The following is a 22,356-nucleotide window of genomic DNA, read 5'->3' on the forward strand; positions in this document are numbered from 1 at the left end:
TGGTTTCTAGCCCACATTAGTGCCGTGGCAGTCATGTCAGTGGGTCGGTCCACCTCTTTGATCAAGGCTGAAATATTTCAACAACTTTTGGATGGATTGTCACGAAAGTAGGTGCATACATTCATGGTTCCCAGAGGAAGAATCCAAATGACTAAAGTGATCTGTGACTTTTCCTTTATAAAGTCACTAGCAGATGGAATTTTATGGTTTTGAGTAAAATGTTTCGACAAATGTAAAGAAGCCTGTTCTCCTCTTTTCATTTGCTCGTAACAAGTACAATTGTTGATGAATGTTTTGTTGAGCTCAACAGTAGGGGCACTAAATCTGAACTCCGGATGCTGTCTAGCTATGTAAGACAGCAAACAAAAATTCTTCATCATCAGATGGGGTTTGTGGTGATGAAGTTTGCAGTGCAACCTCGTCTGATGTTGAAAGCGCTGAGAAAAAGAGTTCACAGCACTCAGTGGGATATAGATGTGGTGCAGCATCGCTGCTGACCCAGATGTTTTTTTGAAAATGAGGGTCTGTTTACAAATTACAAATTCAAGAGCAAATTCTTTAGATTCTCAGCTGGGGAAAGAGAATAAAAACACTGCATCTGGTGCACATATGTGACATGAATTCTCGAAATGGAGGCCATTCTCCTTCAGCAGTTCAGTGTTGGAGGGTGATTTCCTTTTCTGCTGATGTGGGTTTTACTGATTTGCACTATTTTCTGTTCTGTTCTGGTAGAGTGGATTTTTTTCCTCGGGACATTAAATAGTATTGAATCTTAAATTGTGTTCAGGGTTCCATGTGATGTTTTTTTTGGAAACAGTATTTACGCCAGCAAACTCAATAGGTGAATAGCTGAGTAGACAGAACAACCGAAGGGTATACTGTTGTGCATGTAAACACATCATCGTACATCACACATCTAGCCCACTGTGATAAACCAATGTGATAAAGACTGGAGGCAGAGTACTACACTGTGTGCAGGGGGACAAGAGAGAAGAGAATGCGAATGCAAGAGGATAACGGCCATGATTTATGCATTGATGAAAGGAACCCTGGTATTTTATTTATGGTCTCCTTAAATATAGCTCATGTGAATTAAATAAGTGATTGAAAAATGGATGTTACAACCTAGATTCTTGTGTATGCCACACAACCGGGCACACACACACTGCACACGGGCATGTGCACACACAGACGAACATACATCACAGCACTATACAAGCACACATCCAACACAAACAAATACAAGTTAATAAAGGCACGCTGCTCTTCAGTGTAACTCCTGACTGACAACTTGACTCACCCTTGGCTTTAGCACTGAAACACAAAAAGCAAAGTCATGCTGCAGCTGGATTGACTGCTACTGAAAAGAAGTTCTGAATGATACTCATCAGTTCACTGTGGTTAAAAAGCAGAATTATCTATTTGTTTTATGGATGAGTCAAGCAAAAATGATTCAAAGAAATATGTTTGCCATTTGGGGAAATATCCTAATTTGCGTTCTCTCTGGGAATTCGATGACAATATCAACATCACTCATATGTATCTGTTTTTAAATAAAGCTATAGCCTGGAGATGCTTAGCTTAGCTTAGCTTAGCTTAAAGACTGGAAATAGGGAGAAACAGCTGGCATGGCTCCGTTCAACGGTAAAATAAATCAGCCGAGCAACACTTGTGCAAGAGTGCAAACAACAAGTTGAGGTTGTGCAGAGGGTTATGACTATTTCCTGGCCGGGTGCCACTGCCTGCCTCTAGCCTTTATGCAAAGCTAAGCTGTAAACCTGCAATAACTCATTTTGGCCACTTGGGGGCAGTGGGAAACAACATCGATGAATCACCTTTTAAATTGATCGGGCTAATTTGTCAGCTAACAGTTGCTTATTTGCACATCCAGCAGTTACAGAGCAACATGATCATTGATTTGGAGTCTTTAGCCTACTTGGTGAATGAACGGTGCTGAGAGTGAACCAAAACAGTAAAGTTGAGCTGAAACTTGTTGTGAAGCATTGTTTTCACATTGACATTTGATACATTGTTACTCTGAAAATAAAATAAATGTAGACAGACGGAAACTGTGGAAGTATTCCTTTAAAAAAAAGAAAAAGAAACACCTGTATACCTGAATTAAATCTAAAATGAACGCATAAACTTAAAGTTGACGTAGTCGTATTAGCTTGGAAGCTAATACGTAGTTGGAGTAGTTGGAGAAATTAATACCGTTTACTTGGTTTGCCTGCAGATTGTCAATGGTATTATGCTTTATCCTTTCATCTTGAAGGAGTCCCAGAGGCCCATTAAGTGTTTATTCCTTACCACCAAGCCAATGATTGAGGAAGAACATTTGACGGAGGATCCTTCAGGGATGCAGTGAGAGGAAGTACGATATAAAATGATCAATACAGAAAATCCACCATCACTGACTCGACCAGTCTTTTGGTTCTTGGTTGAATGTTACATAGCCACATGGGGACTTGTAATACATCATGAATTCTATCTTTAATCTGCTAAATTCACTTGACCTCTCGGTTAGGGTTTCAGCAGAAAGGCACACATGGAAAACTTTGAGCTCAACTCAATTTCGTTGAGTCTGGCTTTTTTTGCTTAAAGTAGCAGCGAAACTGCCAAATATCAGACACATCCCATTCTGTATGTCCACTCTGCACTGCTTACTGGACAGACCATCTCTTATCTAAACCATTAACTGGTTGCTGTTTTTTCTGTAGAGACAATACCTCACTATTGTGTATGCTCAGTTAACACCCTCCAGCTCTGCACCACACATTGTGCCACTAACCCATCATCTGCAATGTGTGCTCTGTGCCAAAGTAATGTGTCTGTAAATGGAGGCATATAGGAGCCAAAATCCAAATTAACTGACCTGAAGCAGACCAGGGATATCGGCTGCTACCAAGAACCAGAAGCTTTAAGAAAATCTGGACTCAGGAGGCTGCCAGAGAAACCATCTGTGTGCTGTGACTGCATAAGCTCCATCAGCTGTGTTGTCACCCTTATCTCTGCACCCCAATCTTAGCTTCAATATTTGAAAACTAACCGAATGCAAAAGAAAACAGCGGATGCCTCTCTCCTTTGCAAAAAAATGAAAGCCAGACTAACTAATCATAAATAACGGATGGATCAGGAAAATCAAATAATTTGATTCGATTATGCATTTGCTTCTTGGAAAGTGCCCCTTTCATTTTGTCAAGTAATCTTTTGAAGACGAAAATTGGAAGCAAACTAATTCTGCAAGCCATGTGAAAATAACAGCTATTGATTTTACTACTTTAATAAGCATTGTCACTTATTAAAGGCAATATTTTGCATGGGTAATTTAGAGCAGTGCACGCTATGTCACTGACAAAATGGCTGTTTCCTATATTCCATTTTATGAATGTCATGAGTACAACATATAACAAGTGTACACAGGTAACTCCCCACAAAACTCAAAATCTAAAATATTTAAAAGACTGATGCAATAATTTGATTTGATATGTGTCTGCATTCGCTCATTAGGCAGAGCTGTAATCCAATTTAAATATTTATTCATGAAATTGCATGATTTAAATATAATATAATTTAGCTTTACTTCATGTCATTACATAATTTAAACAATGTGAATATTGTTCCAAGCATCATACTCAATCAGATCTGCTTTTTTTCAAGCCCCTTCACCAGGATTTCCGTTTTCAATTGTGTCGAACCTCAATTTATATAACCCAAGTTTAGATAAATATTTGCTTTCATTCAATCGCTCTAACCATAGACGTATGGTCCAACCACTGAGATTTATGAATCAGATTAGAAACTGTGTGAGGGATTTTATGCGCAATGCCTTGTGGGTCCTGGACATGAATATCGAGATTCTCCACTGCTCTGTGTGACGGTTTAAGTTCAGCTCCTGCCTCCTTATCGTACGCAACTGTCGTTTTAACAACTTTATTTCAGTGTCACCATCTGTTTCAAGACTCAGTTGTCGAAGATAAACTATATTGAAGTGTCCTCCTCGTGAAGCGACTCTCGCTCAGTTTGGTCAAGTGGAGCAACCCTCCCACCTACTGGAGGAGTCGCGCGACAGCTGCAGTTTTTAGCAAAGTCCCATGTGACGAGCGATATATAATACCTGGAGTCCACTCAGTCCAGCGTTTGTTACGGGTGGCGTTAGCAATGAGTGGTGCTGTGAACTTTAAAAAGTGCGGCTCTGTGCTGGTAACGGGAGCCAGCCGTCGACAGCTTGGCGCGTGGAGGTTTCTCACCCGGCAAGATAGCCACGACCAGGAACCTCGCGAGCACGCAAGTAAACAAATGCACTTACAGATAGTTTAGTAGCTTTAAAGCTAACCACCCTGTCACCACACCGCATGTACTGCACAATCTCGCTTAATCACCTAAATTAGTTCTCCTGGAAGCCCGGGCCACTGTGACGGGTGGAGGCACATCAGACGAGTCACGTAACTAGCTAAAGAAATAAAGTTCATCCTCCTTTTACCTTCAAATGTACGAACATCTTGGGCTCAATTTGACCCCAGCAATATAAATCTGCAGAAAATTATTATAATTCAAATTGTTACCCAAGTTTATGTGTCAGGTACTTTATCTTTGTTTGTTGACTACCTAAATAGCCCTTTAAATAATCCCCCACCCCTCTTATGCATCCAGAATACCTGTTACGCAACTATGGAGTAATATGCAGATCACCATAAAATCTCACTGATTGACCTACAATTGGAAAGAGATATATTTTAGGTGTTTTAATGGCTTTATATTATTTCTAAGTACATCTTTTTCGTCACGCTCTCGTTGGCCCTGCCTTGTTTCTCTGTCATCAAAGTGACACGGGAGAAAACATGGAAGGTGTTTCGAGACATGGTGGCTGGAAATATTGCCCTTCCAGTGTCAGCAGCCCAAAGGCGTGCTGTTGCTTCGCCTTTTGACTTGTACACTCGTGCCAAAATGAGCAACCCAATGCAGGCCTGCAAGTGGGTCACATCCAAGTCTTTCCAACTGTCCCCATACACGCACCTCCCCTCTAAATTTGTCATCTCAAGTATATCCGTTTCGATTGATGGTGTTATGAAGAGCTCAAATGCTGATTGTATGTCTTGGACATGGCTGACAGCGTATCTGGTGGGGCCTGGAACCACTTCGATGACATTAGCAGCACTAAGTCTACCCTGTTGTTCAAGTGGGGAGACGGACCATAATAAGTTTTCATTTTTGGAAGGTAGTGTGTTTGCTGGTGGTTGAGAGACAACAGGAGGGTCAACACTGAGGGTCTCATCAGAGGAGGATGCCTCATAATCAGGGTCCTCCTCAACAGCATGCTCTGTCTCAGACACATTCTCCTCTATATCACTTTCATGGTCAAAGAGATGAGACAACACCTCATTGACAGAAAACCTTTCTTTAGAATTAATTTCCAGTTGAGAGAGAGCAGAAAGAGAAACACACAGAGCACCAAGAGAAATGGTTTCGAAGGCTGCTGTGCAAGTGTTTGCTCCGCTCCCATGTCGTGTGAACTATCAGTGGTTCTCGCACTACTACAGTTATGCTTATGTTAGGTTAGGGCCCTAAAGCTTTTTGAAGATTATACAATTGCATGTTGTAGTGACCTCAATATCATCCAAAACAACCAAAACAAATGTGTGTAAAATGTTGATATTTCGTATGTGTTTTATACAGCTAAAACAGCCTGCGGTCAAATAGACCCCAAAGAACACCGATGTGTACAGCATGTGTACGGGACATTGAAAACATATTATCATGTTCATTTTATGTTTACCCAGTTGTCCCCATTAAATTAGGAAAAGTCATTAAATATGAAGCAAAAAAAAAAATGATGTCAATCATTTATTTGGAGTCGTTAAACATTGAATGGGGTCAAATTGACCCCAAAAGTACCAGGAGGGTTAAACGACACGATGTCCCTCATTGTCGTCGTCCCCCCCCCCCCACACTGGATATTTACTAATGAACAATGAGGTAGTGTTGTTTTGACCCACAGCAACTTCAGGAACTGGCAGAGAAACGAGAAACATCCCAACATCCACATCATCACTTTGGGTGAGGCAGAGAAGAACCATGGTTGGTGTGCATAAACAAAGAACGATACAATGTACATAAAAACACCATAACAGCTTTTGTTGTATGTGGACGACTGACCTAAACACAACCCTAACTTAAAAGCACTAGGTCTGTTTATTTATGATGTGAATGAATCATGTGAAATACATGGCTGCTTGTCATCCCTCGTGGGATTATTTAGACATTAACCAAGAAACCAAAATAGTTCCTAAATGTACACCGACCAACCTCTTCTAACACATCTACTTGTTGGCCTCATGCATGTGTAAAATATATAAATCAGGTACACACTGGAGATATGAAGTGAAACTGAAAACATTACTTATTAATTCATCTTTTTTTTTTTTCATTCAACTGTCGGTGATTTGATGTGTTGATGATTCTCTGTGCTAGACGTAGTGAACCAGGAGAGCATAGAGAAGTCTGTGGAGGAGGTGGGCCAGCTCGTACAGGAAGAGGGTCTCAACTGCCTGATCAACAATGCGGGCGTCAACGTGGTGGCCGGCTTTCAAACCGTTACTGCAGAGATGATGATCGAAAACTTCCACACCAATGCTGTGGCTCCTCTAATGATCACCAAGGTAATGTTCATTATACTCTCATTATTATTATCATGGATTTTGTGCTTCCTGTCGGCTTGGATTTTGGATATATATATATTGGTTATAGCCCTAATTCACATTAAAAATATCCAGAAACTACTTAACCAGCTTTCCTGCTTTGCAGAGGAGCATTGTGGGTCCTCCTGACTGCCCATTCAGCTGTGACAGATTCAGACTACTAATAGTAAAAGCCTGATGGCATCATACACAGTTTTACAACATTAACAAGAAAATGAATAAAAGAACGAGGCTCTGGATTGAATCACTATGTATTTGAATCATTATGGATTTAGTATCATTAAGGAGTGTTGATCAAATGCATCTGCTAAAAGACAGCGTCTTAAAGTCCATCTCGATCGTTGCAATAGTAAGTCATCACTGCATTAACACTGTAATGTGGTCTGATATACTTGTACACCTAGCTCAAGCTAATGCAGTCTAATACACACATACACACAGTTTCTGAACTGCTCTTGAGCTGTCTTGCATTAAACTGACGTGTGTTTCTTTCATTGATACAAACGGTATCAATGATACCATTTGTCATGGAAACACACTACATTGTGTATATATGTCATGCTGCCGTGCTGCCACCAGAGGGCACTATTGTTCTTCCTCCCCACACACTGGACAGTGTGAAATGTGTTTCACTCTGACTGGAAAGGCTCTGGAGTTTGCCAAAAATTCAAGATTTGACAGTGAAATAATTTGTGAAATGTTCATCTCTAGATTTCGACATGTTCCACACAGATGACGTTTTGTTGTTAATATTATACATTTGCAATGTGGATTGTGGTATTAAAAATCACCATACAATGTAAGCCTCCTGTAATCCTCATGGTCACAAGCTTTTGGATCTCTAAGAATCTCTCCGTCTCATGAAAACCCTGTGCAGTCGGTTTGATTCCAGCTTCAGCTGTGATGTGTTTTTTTATTTCTGCTCCTGCCAGGCCTTCCAGCCTCTGTTGAAACGAGCTGCGTCTAGAGGAGGAGCCGGTGGAACAGGCAGCATGGGCATCCAGAGGGCAGCGGTCATCAACGTGACGTCTCTGCTGGGTTCTGTGGAGCTCAACTGGGGCGAACGGGCCAACAACTTCAACTGGTACCCCTACAGGACGTCCAAGGTATTGTTACCTTTGGTAACATATAGCTTGATAGCAATTCATATGAAAAAAGTACAAGTCTGTTACAGTTTTTCTCAATTGCTAAAACACTAAAACCCATTGGCTGAACAAAGTTCTCAGTTGCCTGAACTCATTGAGCTAATTGTGCAGTCTGTTGTCAATACCTTAAACTGTTTCACATGGTAAAACACAATTTGCAGATCTCACTTAGACTTTTCAGCAAAACTCTAAACACATTCTCAGTCTCAAAACACATTCTGCACTCTAATGCACATGTCATCCATACTGGTGAACACAAGTGGCAACAATCAAATACAAATAGAGAACACATGTCATTGATTAAACACAATCACTCAAAATTGATTTCACTTGTATCAAATGATGTGACACAACCAATATTAGCCAGTTTAGAGAGCAAACAGGTGGTTGAAGGTGGGAAGGAGAAAGTCTGAGAATGGATAGAAGAAACAATGTGAGAGGACATCATGCTTTCTATTTGTTCCAGTAACAGTACTGACTGCTCAATAGATTTTGACTGGTTGCAGGTTCATATCAACAAAGAACAAGAATTACAGTATCACAGAGACAAAGGACACGTTTGTGAGATGCAGGGTACAGTACTGTAAAATTAGGGGTACAAGGAGGAGGAAGAACAAAATAAATTTCAAAGAGCAAAGCACAGTTGTGATTTCTGATCAATTTTGAGCTACTGTAATAGAACGTGTTTTCGTTCATATGAAATTAGTTTTGAGATTAAAAATCTACTTCTCCCTGAGAACTATATGTTTTGAACAATGTGCTTTCTATTCATTGGTGTATTGTTTACTGACTGCTTGATGGTGTATATTATTTTGATCACTTTGTTTATGATTTGAGAGCAGTGTTTGATTTTGAGCACAGGTAAAACTGCTTTGAGGCGAAAGTTTCATTTTGCAAGAGGATTCAGAGGTTTTGTAAATAGTGCTTGAAGATGAGGTTTTGTGTTTACAGTTTTGAGAGAATGGGGGACCGTTTCAAGAAATGTGTCTTAGCAATCGAGAAAAACTGTAATGCATATAAGGCAGGTCAAGTGTTTCATTTCTGACCTGGTGAATGACAGAAAGTCATAAGCACTCTTCTGTTTGAACATTTTGCAGCCATAGATTTTCGGATAAATATGAGATATGAGCCGCACCTTCCACCATCTCCAAACGGATCAACGTCTGTGCTGTTGGGCCAAACTGTGCTGTAGTGGGTTTCAGGTTTGTGTTGCATAGTAACTTGTTTCTGCTTCCCTTCTCAGAGCGCCCTGAACATGGTGAGTCGCTGTATGGCTGTGGACCTGGAGCCTGATGGGATTCTCTGTATGGCGATACATCCCGGCTGGGTCCGCACTGACATGGGGGGCTCTGAGGTAAGGGCCTCCTCTGTCCACCTCCATCACAGTCTTTGTGGGTATATATATATATATATATATACACCCACCCCTAATAAAAAATATATATATATATATATATATATATATATATATATATTAGGGGTGTAACGATACGCGTATTTGTATTGAACCGTTCGGTACGAGGCTCACGGTTCAGTACGAATGACGAACCGAATACGTTTGAATAAAAAAAATTTAAATAAAATATTTTTTTTCTTTTTAAAAACCTTTATTTAACCAGGTATATATATATATATATATATATATATATATATACATATATATATACATATATATACACATATATATACACATATATATATGTATATATATACATATATACACATATATATATGTATATATATACATATATATATATATATATATATATATATATGTATATATGTGTGTATATATATATGTATATATATATGTATATATGTGTGTATATATATATATATGTGTGTATATATATATATGTGTGTATATATATATGTGTATATATATATATATGTATATATATATATATATGTGTATATATATATATGTATATATATATATATATGTGTATATATATATATGTATGTATATATATATATGTATATATATATATATATGTATGTATGTATATATATATATATATATATATATATATGTATATATATATATATATATATATATATATAAATAAATAAATAAATAAATAAAATAACGTTTTCTGTGTCTCTTTCCAGGCTCCACTGAGTCCAGAGGAGAGCGTTTCATCCCTCCTGTCTGTGATTGGTGGACTGACTGAAAAAGATCACGGGTCATTTTGTTGAGGAGAATACTCGGATGAACAGACTGAGTTCTAGGTGTTTAGCTCAATTCAAGCAATCAGGTTTATTTGTAATATAAGTATTATGTCCAGCAGTTAAACGTGCACGGGCCTAAGAAAATCTGCTCTGTAGGAGCAAATGAAACTAAAAAAGGCGCTTAGACAGAGTGCGCATGCGTTTGTATAGGTTCTCCTTATGGAAGCCTATTGGTCAAAGCAAAGTTGCAGGCAGAGCGGTGTTTAGCTGATCAGCGGCCGGTTGGAGCACTGGGCATTACCGCCACACTGGCTCAGTGAATTGTCTACAGTAGCACTTCAACATTGTAATATATGATCTCCATGCTGTACGGTAAAGACACCACAATAGTTCAGGCTGCTAATCAAATATGTTAATATGGAAATGTGTGACCTGTGTTTGAGATCTTTACCGTTTAGAGTTGTTAGCACATTGTTGTAAAACAGTGTTAAAAGAGGTCACATGTTTATTCCTGTTGTTGCTTTTGTCCTGAACTGCATGATTATAAGACGATCTTGTTGTCAGTGTTCGGGGACATTCTTCTTTGTAGGATTTAAGTCAAACAAGGAAGTTTAGTCAAAATGTTTTTCTTCCTCATTCTTGGAGCGGAAAGTTTGGGCTATCCATGATACCTCGGTGTTCTAGCTGACTTGACATATTGTTCTTTTTGTTAAACGGACATTTTTTGGTACAGTTCCTGTCTCCCATTGTGCGCCTCTCTTCAAGCAGGCAGTCCTGCAAAATAATAGGTGACGAGTCTGCGAGATAATGACAACAATGAAGGCGTATAAGGTAAATGTCATTTGACCTCATGAGCCCGTCTTAGTGGCACTTACGCTGTACAATTGTCAGACAGTTGAGTGTTTCTTATCATTGTCAGTTTACAGCACCTGTGGCCACTGCTGGTTTGGGTACCGTGCGAGATAAAGCAGAGCGCTTTAAGTTGAAACTGCAACTTAGAAAATGAGTGGAATGTATCAAACCTCGAATGAGTTGAACTCATTGGATAAGATCATTACGTAAAAGTGCAATATAAATGTTGACTGGTATATAGTAGAGGAACACGACGGCTTAGGCAGGATTCAGTGGCAGTTCTCTGGCTACCTGGCCGCAGGTGCATGTCTGACCTCATCAATTGGTAAGTACGGCCTGCAGAAGGATCTGCGAGAGGAACAGGGTTGAAGATAAGGGCCTGCCAAGCCTCCCTGACATGTCATCCAAATCTAATCAAACCAGTTTGCCCAGGCTGCTGTGCAGGAAGTCATGTGCTGTGTGTCTGTGGAGAGCCAGAGGAGAGAGGGAGTGTGCTATAGAGCGCCAGACCCGGGAGGAACAGATATGTGTTAAGGTGCTGCTGTGGATTTCTCTTGCTCACGAGTTATTTTATGTTTAATACATTTGAAGCGCTCTGCATTCGTTGCACGAGAAGATGCTCGCATTCCTGAAGGAAAAGAATAACTTCTCATTACTTGCTACAGGTAAATGTGTTTGTTTGTCCTTAATGTTTTGTTTTTCTTAAGTTCTGAGCTCATTGTAGCTGAATTGTTGTGTGTTATGCCAACCTCTTTTGTGTGAATACTAATACTAACAACTTTGTAGGTTCTTCCCTGCAACGTTGGTGTTGTTTTGCATGCCGTGTGAGCAGGACAAGTGCTATTTGACTAAACCGTTTCTGATAGCAGATACTCATGTCTTGTGACCACGCCACAGTTGTACCAGTTTTATTTACCTCGAAGAATAATCCGACCACTAAAGTCAAACTATTTGTTTCAGTGTCAAGGCCCTAAATTGACATCTGTACAAGTTGATCAACTTACTGGCTGACCTCAAATTTAAGTCAATCCAGGGCTCCATCTTGTGCAGTTAGGCCTGCAGGCCTAAAAAACAGTTTTTAATACCAGCATTAAAGAAAGCGCCGTTCTTTTGCAAGTGTCCCAGTAAACCATCACAGTTCGAAGGGAACGCAGCATGACCAGGAACCTGACACTGAAGCAGCTAAATGGAATTCACTCATCGTTCATTTTATTATTTACACCTGTGCTTTTCCTACTATGATGTTAAATGATTTACCAACATATTCAAGACTTTGGCTGTGATCTTGATCCACTTTGGCTTCTTCACAGTGTGCCGTGCTGTCTGTCAAACGAGTATCTTCTAGAATCTAGAAGATACTCTAGATGTTTTTGTCTTTCTATCTATACTACCACTCTAATCTCATGGGAACTGAGAAAGGGTCACACGAATAGGAAAAAAAATCCTGCAAGGGCTGCAACTAATTATTTTTAATAATTAAGTGAATTGATTAGTCACAAAAAAAAGTCAGAATATGGTAACTTGCACAGAGCCCAAGTTTACATTTTTGAATAATTAGCTGTTCAGTCTGAAACCCAAAGATATTAATTTTACGGGTATGAAAAACCAGCAAGTCCTCACGTCAGAGAAACCCGTTTTGTTTTTCATAAACGTAATTTTATGTCGTTCGCATCAACATTCCAGATTTGTTCTGACCAGTGGCGGCTGGTCAATAGAGGGCCATGGGGCATGGCCCCACCATGAGCCACACAAAAACAAAAAAATTATAATAATCATAAATTATACAAATTGTCAATATTTGTGTTTTTGAACTGTGGAATGTACCCAGTAATGTGTGTAAAATATGATATCTGCGCAAAATATATGCTTTTCCTGTTCGTCCTCTGCGCCTGTGTGCTCTCTGCTCGTGCTCTCTGTCTGTGTGCACGACACTCTGAGAACGCGCAGCTTGGGGGGCCTGATCGTTTTGGCCCAAAAGAGGCGGGTCTATGAAGCAGTTTAGCCAATTGCTGATTCAAGATATAAATGAGTGACATACAATTTAGCCAATCAGCGCCCTCAAATAGATTCAGCTTGGGGCCAGAACGATCAGGCCCTCCTCGCTGCGCGTTCTCGTCAGGAGAAGTCTCTACAGGCGAGCACTCCTCCTCCAAGACCCGTTTGAGAGGAGAACTTTGAGGAGATTCTGCAGCCAAAGAGCTGATATCAGATCAGCCTGACCTCACAATCAGACAGCAGACTCGCGGGAAAGGGAAGCAGTAAATGCAAAGGTTCTGTACTAGCTGAACACCAGACAGGTTTGGCGAGCTGGATGACGTCATGCAAATTATTTATTTAGCTTTTTAAAACAACGGGGACGGATCCAGCACGGACAGTTACAGGAGTGAGGGATGAGGAGGTAAGGAAACATGAGAACACCAGGGTAGGGAGTGAGGGATGAGGAGGTAAGGAAACATGAGAACACCAGGGTAGGGAGTGAGGGATGAGGAGGTAAGGAAACATGAGAACACCAGGGTAGGGAGTGAGGGATGAGGAGGTAAGGAAACATGAGAACACCAGGACACACATGAGAACTCTGTCAAGCTACATATTAGACAAAGTGAACATCTTTTCTTCTACATAGCTGTCCTCAGTCTCATCTGCTTAACTTGGTCATGGAGTCATCAACATGTAATAGAGATGTTAAATTAACAGTGAAAACTCAACATAGCTTAATTTAACATCAGTATTCATAATTACACTTCATGTTTACTTCTCCTGATCTTTACATCCTATAACAAGGTCCATAGGGGCATCTCAATAAATAAACATATTATATTATATAAGTGTTATTTACTGATTGTTTTCGTGTTGGAATACATGTTAAATATTTAACTGCCAAGTAATAATGCGTGTTTGATACTTACATTTTATTTGCATTAAATCATACTGGGATGTTTGCTGAAATTGATAAGATGGCCCTACCTAGAACATGTTACACCAGCCGCCACTGCTTCTGACATTGCGTCACTGCAGGACTTTGTGTGACTGTCCTGTATCAGGGCTGGATGCAAAGTTGTCACATGCAGCCGTAATGCCAACATGTGACAGCTAGCGTGAATGCCGTAGTTGCCATTCACTTCTGCTACTTGAAGTGATGAAATCTAACAGGAATCCTCTATTGTTTATAATGGTGCGCCACAGCTATTATCCGTTTCTAGGACTGTGACTATATACGTATTCGTATTACTCCGCTCGGTACGAGTCTTACTAACTGCACAATGCGTTTGAATAATACTAGTGCATTAGGAAAATGCAGAAACATAAATTGAAGGAAATATAATGTTTTCAGCGCTCAGGTACGACAGAGGTTCTCGACTGGTTTGGCTGCGCGACCCACGATCATCACTTCTACTCTTCGGAACACCGTCTTATGATTTGACTTTCACAGCTGACTTAATGCACAAACTGCTCTGCTATTTGTTCCCTCGTCTCAGCCCTCTGTGTCACGGTGTGTGTACATCTCACTCAAGTCAGGAACGTTAACGGCTGACACGCCCCCTCAATGTTCATCAGTGATGTGATTGGACGCTGCAGCTGATCGGACTGACCATACCAGAGTGAAGACAGATCACAGAATAAACTAGTTTTATATTTGATTAGGTTTCTGATTCACTGTCTGGTTTGAATAAATGCTCATTGTAGTCTGAACAACAAAACGACCACAAACAACGTTCATTTATTAGAAAGATGTGTGTTTTCATGATCTGATATTTCCTTCAATACATTTTATTATGGAAACAATTAAAGTCAGAGAGAGCTGGGGAGACGAAACACTTTTTACATCATTGCTGAGTGTTTGTTGAGTTTTATAATTTAAGAGAAACAATAATCATATTCTGGGTTATTTAATAATTACGCCACAGTCACAATTTCAAAACGTACAGACGCAAATAATTCATAAATAAGACGATCGCATTCCGCCGGTAGAAGTCGATCCTGCGCTTATAAACAGAACACAGGACACAGTTTGTTAACAGACTACAGAGATAAAACACCTATACAGTGGTGATTACTGTGCGTCTTTATTAGTATTAAGTACAGTGATCATGTGAACAGACACAAACTTATCAAAGTCTCGCCAGCTGCTAAAGCGGACTGACAGCTGATCCAGCTGTGGTCAGCGGATTCTCCGTCATCAGTAACAGACGTCGCTTCACGTGACGCAACTGAGGAAAGGACGTCTCATGTATTTTAAAACATATTTCCTCGTTCCTTTCTCTTTGCATGGTTTCCTCCATGCATCCCTGGTGGGAGGGACTAAGACACAAGGAAAGGACGCAAGTGAGGGAAACTGGATGCAATTAAGAGACTTGAGAAGTACCCCTGGTCGGTGTTTTTCCTGCACGGTTGAACAAGTGCCGTAAAAGCTGGAATAAGTCCACTGCATAAAAAATATATTCCACGGTAGAAACTCAAGATTTTTTTTATTTATTTTTTGTCAGGCAAAGGCCCGCGACCCACCAGACACTGATGTAGGCCTCTGAACCGGAACAAAATAAACCACAACAAAAAACAGCTGGGCCAAAAACAACAGCAGCAACATGCATTTTGCTACACACTCTAGGGCCATTCAGATAATATATGTAAAAAAACAAACGCAGTTGATTTACCAAACTCCATGCTCCTTTCTTTGTTGACAAAGAGTTTAATCCCACGGTTAAATCCCAACTCACAAATCCGTTTCTCCTCCTCCTTCAGCCATTGAGTGATACAAAAACAAAGCAATGATAATCTACACCAAGCAACATGCAAACAATGCCATCATTTCCTCCATATCTTTCAATTTGAACTCTCACTACTCCGACTAAGCCTCTGCTGTTAAATGTCGTTTCACGATAGTCACGTGCTCGCCCACTGACCAATCACAGCACATGCTGCACCTCACTGCACAGTAGGGCTGGGCAGTATGACCAAAAATGCATATCACGGTATTTTGTAAGACTCTGGAGGTTTCACGGTGTATCACAGTATTTTTTCTTCTTCGTGTTAAAGCATTAATTAATTAACACCAAAAAGAACCAGCCGGCCAACCGCCAGCGGTGAACAGCTGTTTGTGTGGGGTGTCTTCAGTTCCATCACTTCCTGTTTCCTTCACCTACATTCCCCTGGGTCATAAGCCCCTCCAAGTACAGCTTCTTATGTACATTTATAACAAATACCACACATATTACACGGTAATCAGCATTGCATATGTGTCTGACAAAAATACCTTTTGTTGTTCATCCTGCATAGCTCTTTTCTGTTCTTTAATTAATGTAACATTACTGGCGCCACAGAGCCTCTCCCAGCTGTTAGCAGACTGTTGTTAGTGAGCTGTACCCAGCATGCAGTTCGGCGGGGAAATTTTATAAATGTACAATTATTAGTGTTATAAATTGTTTATGTGTCACAAACTGTTGTGTCGTGGTGTTTTGCCCTGTTAAATAGCGTTAGTTGTGGGTTGTTAATTGTTATTATAAAGTTATAACCATGACTAGGGTTCCCTCTCAATACAGATAATACAACTAGCTCCAACTGTAACATACCTGGTAGTGAACATTATATTCTGCTGCCTGTTGAAGAGCCATTTACCAGTATCACAGTAAATTGAAAATTCATATAAGGGAAATTAAAACCAACATACCTCCCAGCCCTACTGCAGAGCAACATGTAATGCTGATGTAGTTGTAGGCCAGCTAGCAGGCTCTGGCAGGTCAAAGAATACGCCCAACATGTCAAACGAAAGATCTGATTGGTTGAACACTATGACAATCAACAATATTGTCCCCGTTCACTTAAACTACACATGAATGCACTTGAGAGTCTGCAGGCCTCTGCCTCTCTTCTTACCTAGAGACACAGAGGTGAGATCTGATTGGTTAAAAGCTCTACTTAAAACCAAGCTGCACTGGAAGGAGAGCAACTGAGCAAGACAGTAGCTGTGCAATGAGAAAATAAGATAGTGGGAAAAATATTTTTATAAATTACAATACATGTAGTCTATTTAAGAAAAAATATAAAATTATAAAATAGCTATAACTTTGTGATTCTGTTCAGGCCAGCAGAGAAGGCTTTGCAGGCCCTGACGGCCCACCACTGCTCCAATGGCTGAACCTCCATTATGGCTGCCAACGGGCCCATTTGGTGGTCACAGAGTTCTGTAATCTACATTATAGTGCCCTCACATGGTCCGTCGTTATTGTGTTGCAGAGGTACGCTTTGGCCACATGGAGCTGGAGAGTTAGGGTTAGGCTGATGGACTATCCAGCCCCCGAGTGGCTGCTGTCGACTGCTGGAGAGCTGAGAATGCCGTTCTCGGATATGGCCAAGTACTCCATCCTGGGCATCTCCGTCGCTCTTCTTCTGCTGGCGCTGGGCATCTTGGCATGGCAGGCCTTCAGATGCTGCATAGAGACGCACACTACGATCACCCGGCAAGATGCTGGTGAGTAGATCAGGTTACAGTGCCAAACGGCTACAGCACATACTGCTGATGCCGGGTGTCTGGCCAAGAAAGTAATTACCAAATGCATTCTTGTGTCTGATTTTTATCGTAGTGAACCGTGATCCGCTGTACTTGGTCGAAAAGTCAAGAACAGTTGGAAACTACTCAGGAGCTCCAAGTACTAGGGTAAGACAAAATGGATTCGAGGGGTTGTGGATGTAAACAGATTTTTTTTTATAACCATAATGCCATCTGTCATCTGTGGCCACCCTATTGTATCAGGTGGCCCAGAGTTCAAAGCCGCCCCCTATAGTGTACAACACAAGTCATGACTCCTTCCCTACTTCCTATCTTTTTCTTCCAGCGCCCTTATCTCGTAAACACATACAGACAAAACAATACCATTCACATGCTCTCGTAGAGAAAAGATCTATGGAAGAGCGCTGAGAGAAATGCAGGATATTTCAGACTTGACAGCTGCAAAAAAAAACTTAAAATCAAGGAACTCTTCCTGGAAAATGTAGATATACTCGGGGTGTGATCTGCCAATTCAAGACTAAGTTCATTTTGAGTCCGGAATAAGCACAACAGAACTTAAAACACCATGCACCAAGGCATTGTTGACTATTTTTGATATGTTACTAGTTCAATCAGAAGAGACAAGTCAATGATTAGTGAACATTTATTATGACAGATGAAGCGTTCGTGAGTTACACGGAAATTGTTTGCCGCTTGAACTCGAGAGGAGATTTGTGATCGCGTTGTGATTGCCCTGAACGGCAACAATATATCTAAATCCCCCCGAGGAGTCCAGACACTGGTGGTGGTGGCTGGAGGTTCTGCTGGAGTTGGCTGGAGCTGCTGATGGAGTACTGCATCTGCGAAGATGGATGGTGGTGGGGAGGAGGAGGGTCGCATGAAACAGCAACAGGAATCCGGAGCCGGGATACAGCATGTTTAAGAGGAGACAGCGGCAAGCTGATCGGCTAACGAAGAGGGTGTGACTCTATGGGAACGCTCAGCTGTTGAACAGCTGATAGAGTCTATGACGCCTCTGACAGTGACAGCCGGAATAGAGAATGTGCTGAGGGAGCAGTATGAGAGAAAAGCCTACGCGCATAAGCGCGCAGGGATAGTCTTCCTGTCTGAACTTGCGCTAGAGCTTCATTTCATGTTGGAAAAAAAGGTAACTTAGCCTCTTGCACAGACTGCAGGAAGTCTTTACTATAGATATTTCTATCCTGACATTGACGTGTTTAGCTGCACTATATCAACAAGAGGAATCAGTGTTGATCTAGTACATGCGAGCTGTGTTTCATACCTCTCTCACATTTTATTTGGATAGTCAACTGTTTCCTTCCTATCACCTGACTCGTGTTGATTAAAGGTCCTGCTGCACGTACATTTGTTTTGTTTTTTACTGTGTTCTTATATACAGTCTATGGTTGGAACAGGGTCATTAAAATAGTTGGATGAAAAACGGGCACAAGGACTATACTTCCTTGAGGGTGAGGTTTAGGGCTGCACTGATGTTGTGCAGAATAACAGGAGCACTTTTCCCATAATACAACCACAAACCACAGCCTAACAAAACACCACGAGCACCTCTTTGACGAAGCGTTAATGACCTTTTAGTATTAAAAGTTATTTTGTCCAGACAGTCTGTGGAGATGTTCTAAATGGAAACATTGTCTCTGTAAATAAAGATTATTAAGATGAACTTCTTCAAACAAAGGAGAGTTGAGGCTTGTCACAAGTCAAATAAAAGCTGGAGGCGCTGTAGTTAATAACAACACGCGGATGTCATGCATGCTCCCCAGATGGAGACTGTCTGCACAGAGGTCCGCAGGCTGAGTCGCTGTCTGTCTCCGGCCTCGTTTCCCTCCTCGGGATCCAGCCAAGCGGACGGAGACACACAGGAGCAGGCCAACATTACAAAGGTAGTACGTTACTGTACAACCCTGTCGTCACGTCACAATCAATCAACAATGTTCTGTTAGTAGACCTGTTTCCTACTCATTGTGTTTTAAGGGAGGCTCGTGTAGCTTTTGGACGTATACTGTGCCACAGTGATAAGTAACACACTATCCTGAACCATCACACTGTATTGGTGATGTGTTTTTTCTGTTAAGAGCTAGGAGCTCTGTGAGGTCATACTTAGGAGCAGTGGGGATTTGATCTAAATTCTGACATTAGCATGCTCTTATGCTCAAAGTGACAACACAAAGATGCTGGTGTTCATCAGATAATATGAAGTTCTTAAACATGCTAACATTTACTGATTAGTACCAAACAAAAAAGTAAACCTGAGGCTGCTGGAATGTCATCAGTTGTATTAGTATTTGGTCAGAAAGTCTAAATGAAGAAGAAGAAGAAACATTCCTTTATTAGCAGTGGGTTGCCAATGACAGGCGCCCAGGGAAATGTTGGACGATGGCGCAAGAGGAACCGTAAGGGGATTATCCCAAAGTATTTCTTAAGAGACCATGAATATTTGTAGCAAATTGCACTGCAATCTAACCAATAGTTGTCAATATATTTTACTCAAAACCAAAGATGTCGACCTCATGGTGGCGCTACAAGAGCAGTCAGGAGGTAGATGCATCGATTGTCTTTATTGTCTCTGAAGGAAATTTGTTTTCACAGGTTCCACACAGAAGCACACAAACACTGAGTTCTTTAGTTCTCCATCGTCTGGCTGCTGGCACCAAACAACATCAACAGCAGCCTTAGGTCACATGTGTGTCTTTCCTATAAACAGGTCCATGGATCGCTCCGTTATTCCATCTATTATGACCAACTGCAGTCCCAGCTGGTGGTCACCGTCCTGCAGGTGGAGGGGCTTCTGGGGCCCAGCCCGACGTGCAGCCTCCAGCCATTTGTTAAGCTGAGACTCATGTGGGCGGGTTCAGAGGGAGTGGAAGTGGACGACTGTATGGACAAGGAGGTAATTTTGTCTTCATTAGTTACCACATGCAGTATGTCAGTCAACAAGTGACTTCATTAAATGAATTGTCGGGCACAGAAACTCCAGCAGGTAGTGTCTCTGTACTGTGTAAAGCTGTTGTGGATTACTGCTGTGACCCGCTTAGGGCGGAGGGAGTGCACCCGTCTTGTGGACGGTGCTGCAGGAGTGGCAGACTCGCATTGTGAAAGGCAGCTGTAACCCTTTATTTGGAGACCAGTTCAGCTGCATCATGCAAGAGGACAAGAAGCTTAATCACATCAACCTCAGAATGGAGGTAGTACACTAACCCATCTCTCACCCTCTGTATCTCTCAAATCATTGGAAATGGTTTTGTCAGTTGAAATAAGCTCTGAGTAGAGAAAAGGAATGTTTTTGTGTGTGATTCTGTAAGTAAACTTGTCTGTCTGCCATGTGTCTGTGTGCATCTCAGGTGAGGCACTTTGATAAATTCTCCAGACACACAGTGTTGGGAGAGGTGAGGGTTCCTCTAGGGCAGCTTAACATCTCCTACCCTCTGGAGCTACAAGAAGATCTGAAGGCACCCCAGAAGGTACAGTAAGACATCATGTATGCAAACACACACATGTTCTCCAATAGGAAGGGTTTTTTCTCTCTCTTCTTTCAGTTGAGGTGAATTAAAGAATTCCATTTTTACTGTTGAATATTGAACGCTTAAAGGGAAAGAAATCACTGAACATGTGACGGTGTAGCGTTCTTGTCTAATTGTGAATATTAATGAAATAAGTGACAGAGCATTTGCAGAGTTAATAGAAGGAAGACAACCTGGTCCTTGGAGTAGAAAAAGCACACATTTGAAAAGTGAATTATCATTATGTTATGTTAATCACTTGCAAACCTAATCGATGCGCAAGAATATTTTCAATTTGGGATTGAGTTTGGTAAATTTTTTTACAATTGTGTTTAATTTCTGAAACATATTGCCCCATTATTATTATTTATTTTTTTACATTTGATTGAAAAGATCTTTATTTATAATGTGTCAACACTGTTTACTTCTATTTCCTGTAAATCCCACTACCACCACTCAATCAAAGAAATTCTAGATTGTATGAAATCTTTTTAATTACATGTTTACTGTGGCAATTAGTGTTTAAAGTTGAGTTCCATATTTCACATCTATTTGTTGTGCTCATGTAGTATTAGTTGCTGTTATTTATGGGCCTGCTACAAAGAAACCACATTGTGTTTCTCCTTCTACTTTCCGGACAGGATCTCGTAGGAGAGGTGCTCCTGACTTTAAAGTTTTTTCCCACCTCTCAGAGGCTTGAGGTTGGACTGCTTAAGGTCAGAGCGGTCCTCACTGAAATGTGGTCAGATGCAGGTAAATAACTAACAACGTCATTAAAAATCAAGCCATGACCATACAGCTGTCTTACACGTACAGTTCCTGATTTTGTCTCCTCTGTGTTGTACAGCCCTGTACGCCAGGATCAGTGTGCAGTGCAACCAGCACAAGTTGAGGTACCAAAAAACCTCCACCGTGGCCCACTCCCTGGTCACTGTCTTCAACAAGGTCCTGATGTTCTCCCTGCCAGAGCTTCCTCTGGAGCAGTGTAAAATTTCAGTTTCTGTTTATGAGACTCACACGACCAGGAAATCCCCCAAACATCTGATTGGACAGTTGACTTTGGGGAAGGAGAAAAGTTCAGAAGACGAGCATTGGAGCTTAATGATGCGCTCAGTTCGCCAGCCAATAGCAAAGTGGCATGGCCTACTGAGCTGACTTGCAATACTCTCCTGCACTTCCTGGATGTCCGCACCTGCTTGTATATGACTGAAAGCTGTAGTGCTTGTGTGTCGGCCCTGAGGGATCTGCCCACCTGCTTAGCTGTAAGGCCAAACATGGACCCCTCTCCCTCCTGACACCTCAGCGGTAGAAAGACCTTTCTGTTCCAATCAGGGCAGAGGAGGGACTGCCTAACTGAAACCTTTGTTTGTTGTTAATCACTCTTTTTAGCTCCAAATCTCATGATATGGAAGGCCTTTAAAGATCTGACATTTGCACTCCTTATCGCTGATGAAGATTACTTTAGT

The 22,356-nt window shown here is 41.1% G+C and overlaps 2 protein-coding genes across 2 annotated transcripts; both read left to right on the forward strand.

The window, feature by feature from the left end:
* Positions 1-4,161: 4,161 nt before the first annotated feature.
* On the forward strand, positions 4,162-10,724 carry LOC306776442 (C-signal; the record flags this gene model as incomplete). Its single annotated transcript, XM_079267138.1, is given in 7 exon segments — positions 4,162-4,291; positions 5,999-6,027; positions 6,030-6,057; positions 6,472-6,659; positions 7,631-7,804; positions 9,087-9,197; positions 9,956-10,724. Coding segments are annotated over 7 exon segments (747 nt in total). The 3' UTR covers positions 10,043-10,724.
* Positions 10,725-11,393: 669 nt separating this feature from the next.
* Positions 11,394-22,356, forward strand: syt19 (synaptotagmin XIX). Its single transcript, XM_079276137.1, has 9 exons — positions 11,394-11,532; positions 17,099-17,333; positions 17,446-17,519; positions 19,154-19,273; positions 20,095-20,280; positions 20,426-20,575; positions 20,732-20,851; positions 21,532-21,643; positions 21,738-22,356. The coding sequence occupies exons 2-9, from the start codon at positions 17,144-17,146 to the stop codon at positions 22,043-22,045; spliced, it is 1,260 nt and encodes a 419-aa protein (XP_079132263.1). The 5' UTR covers positions 11,394-11,532; positions 17,099-17,143; the 3' UTR covers positions 22,046-22,356.

The sequence above is a fragment of the Melanostigma gelatinosum genome, assembly GCF_949748355.1.
Source record: "Melanostigma gelatinosum genome assembly, chromosome: 1".
NCBI lineage: Eukaryota > Metazoa > Chordata > Actinopteri > Perciformes > Zoarcidae > Melanostigma > Melanostigma gelatinosum.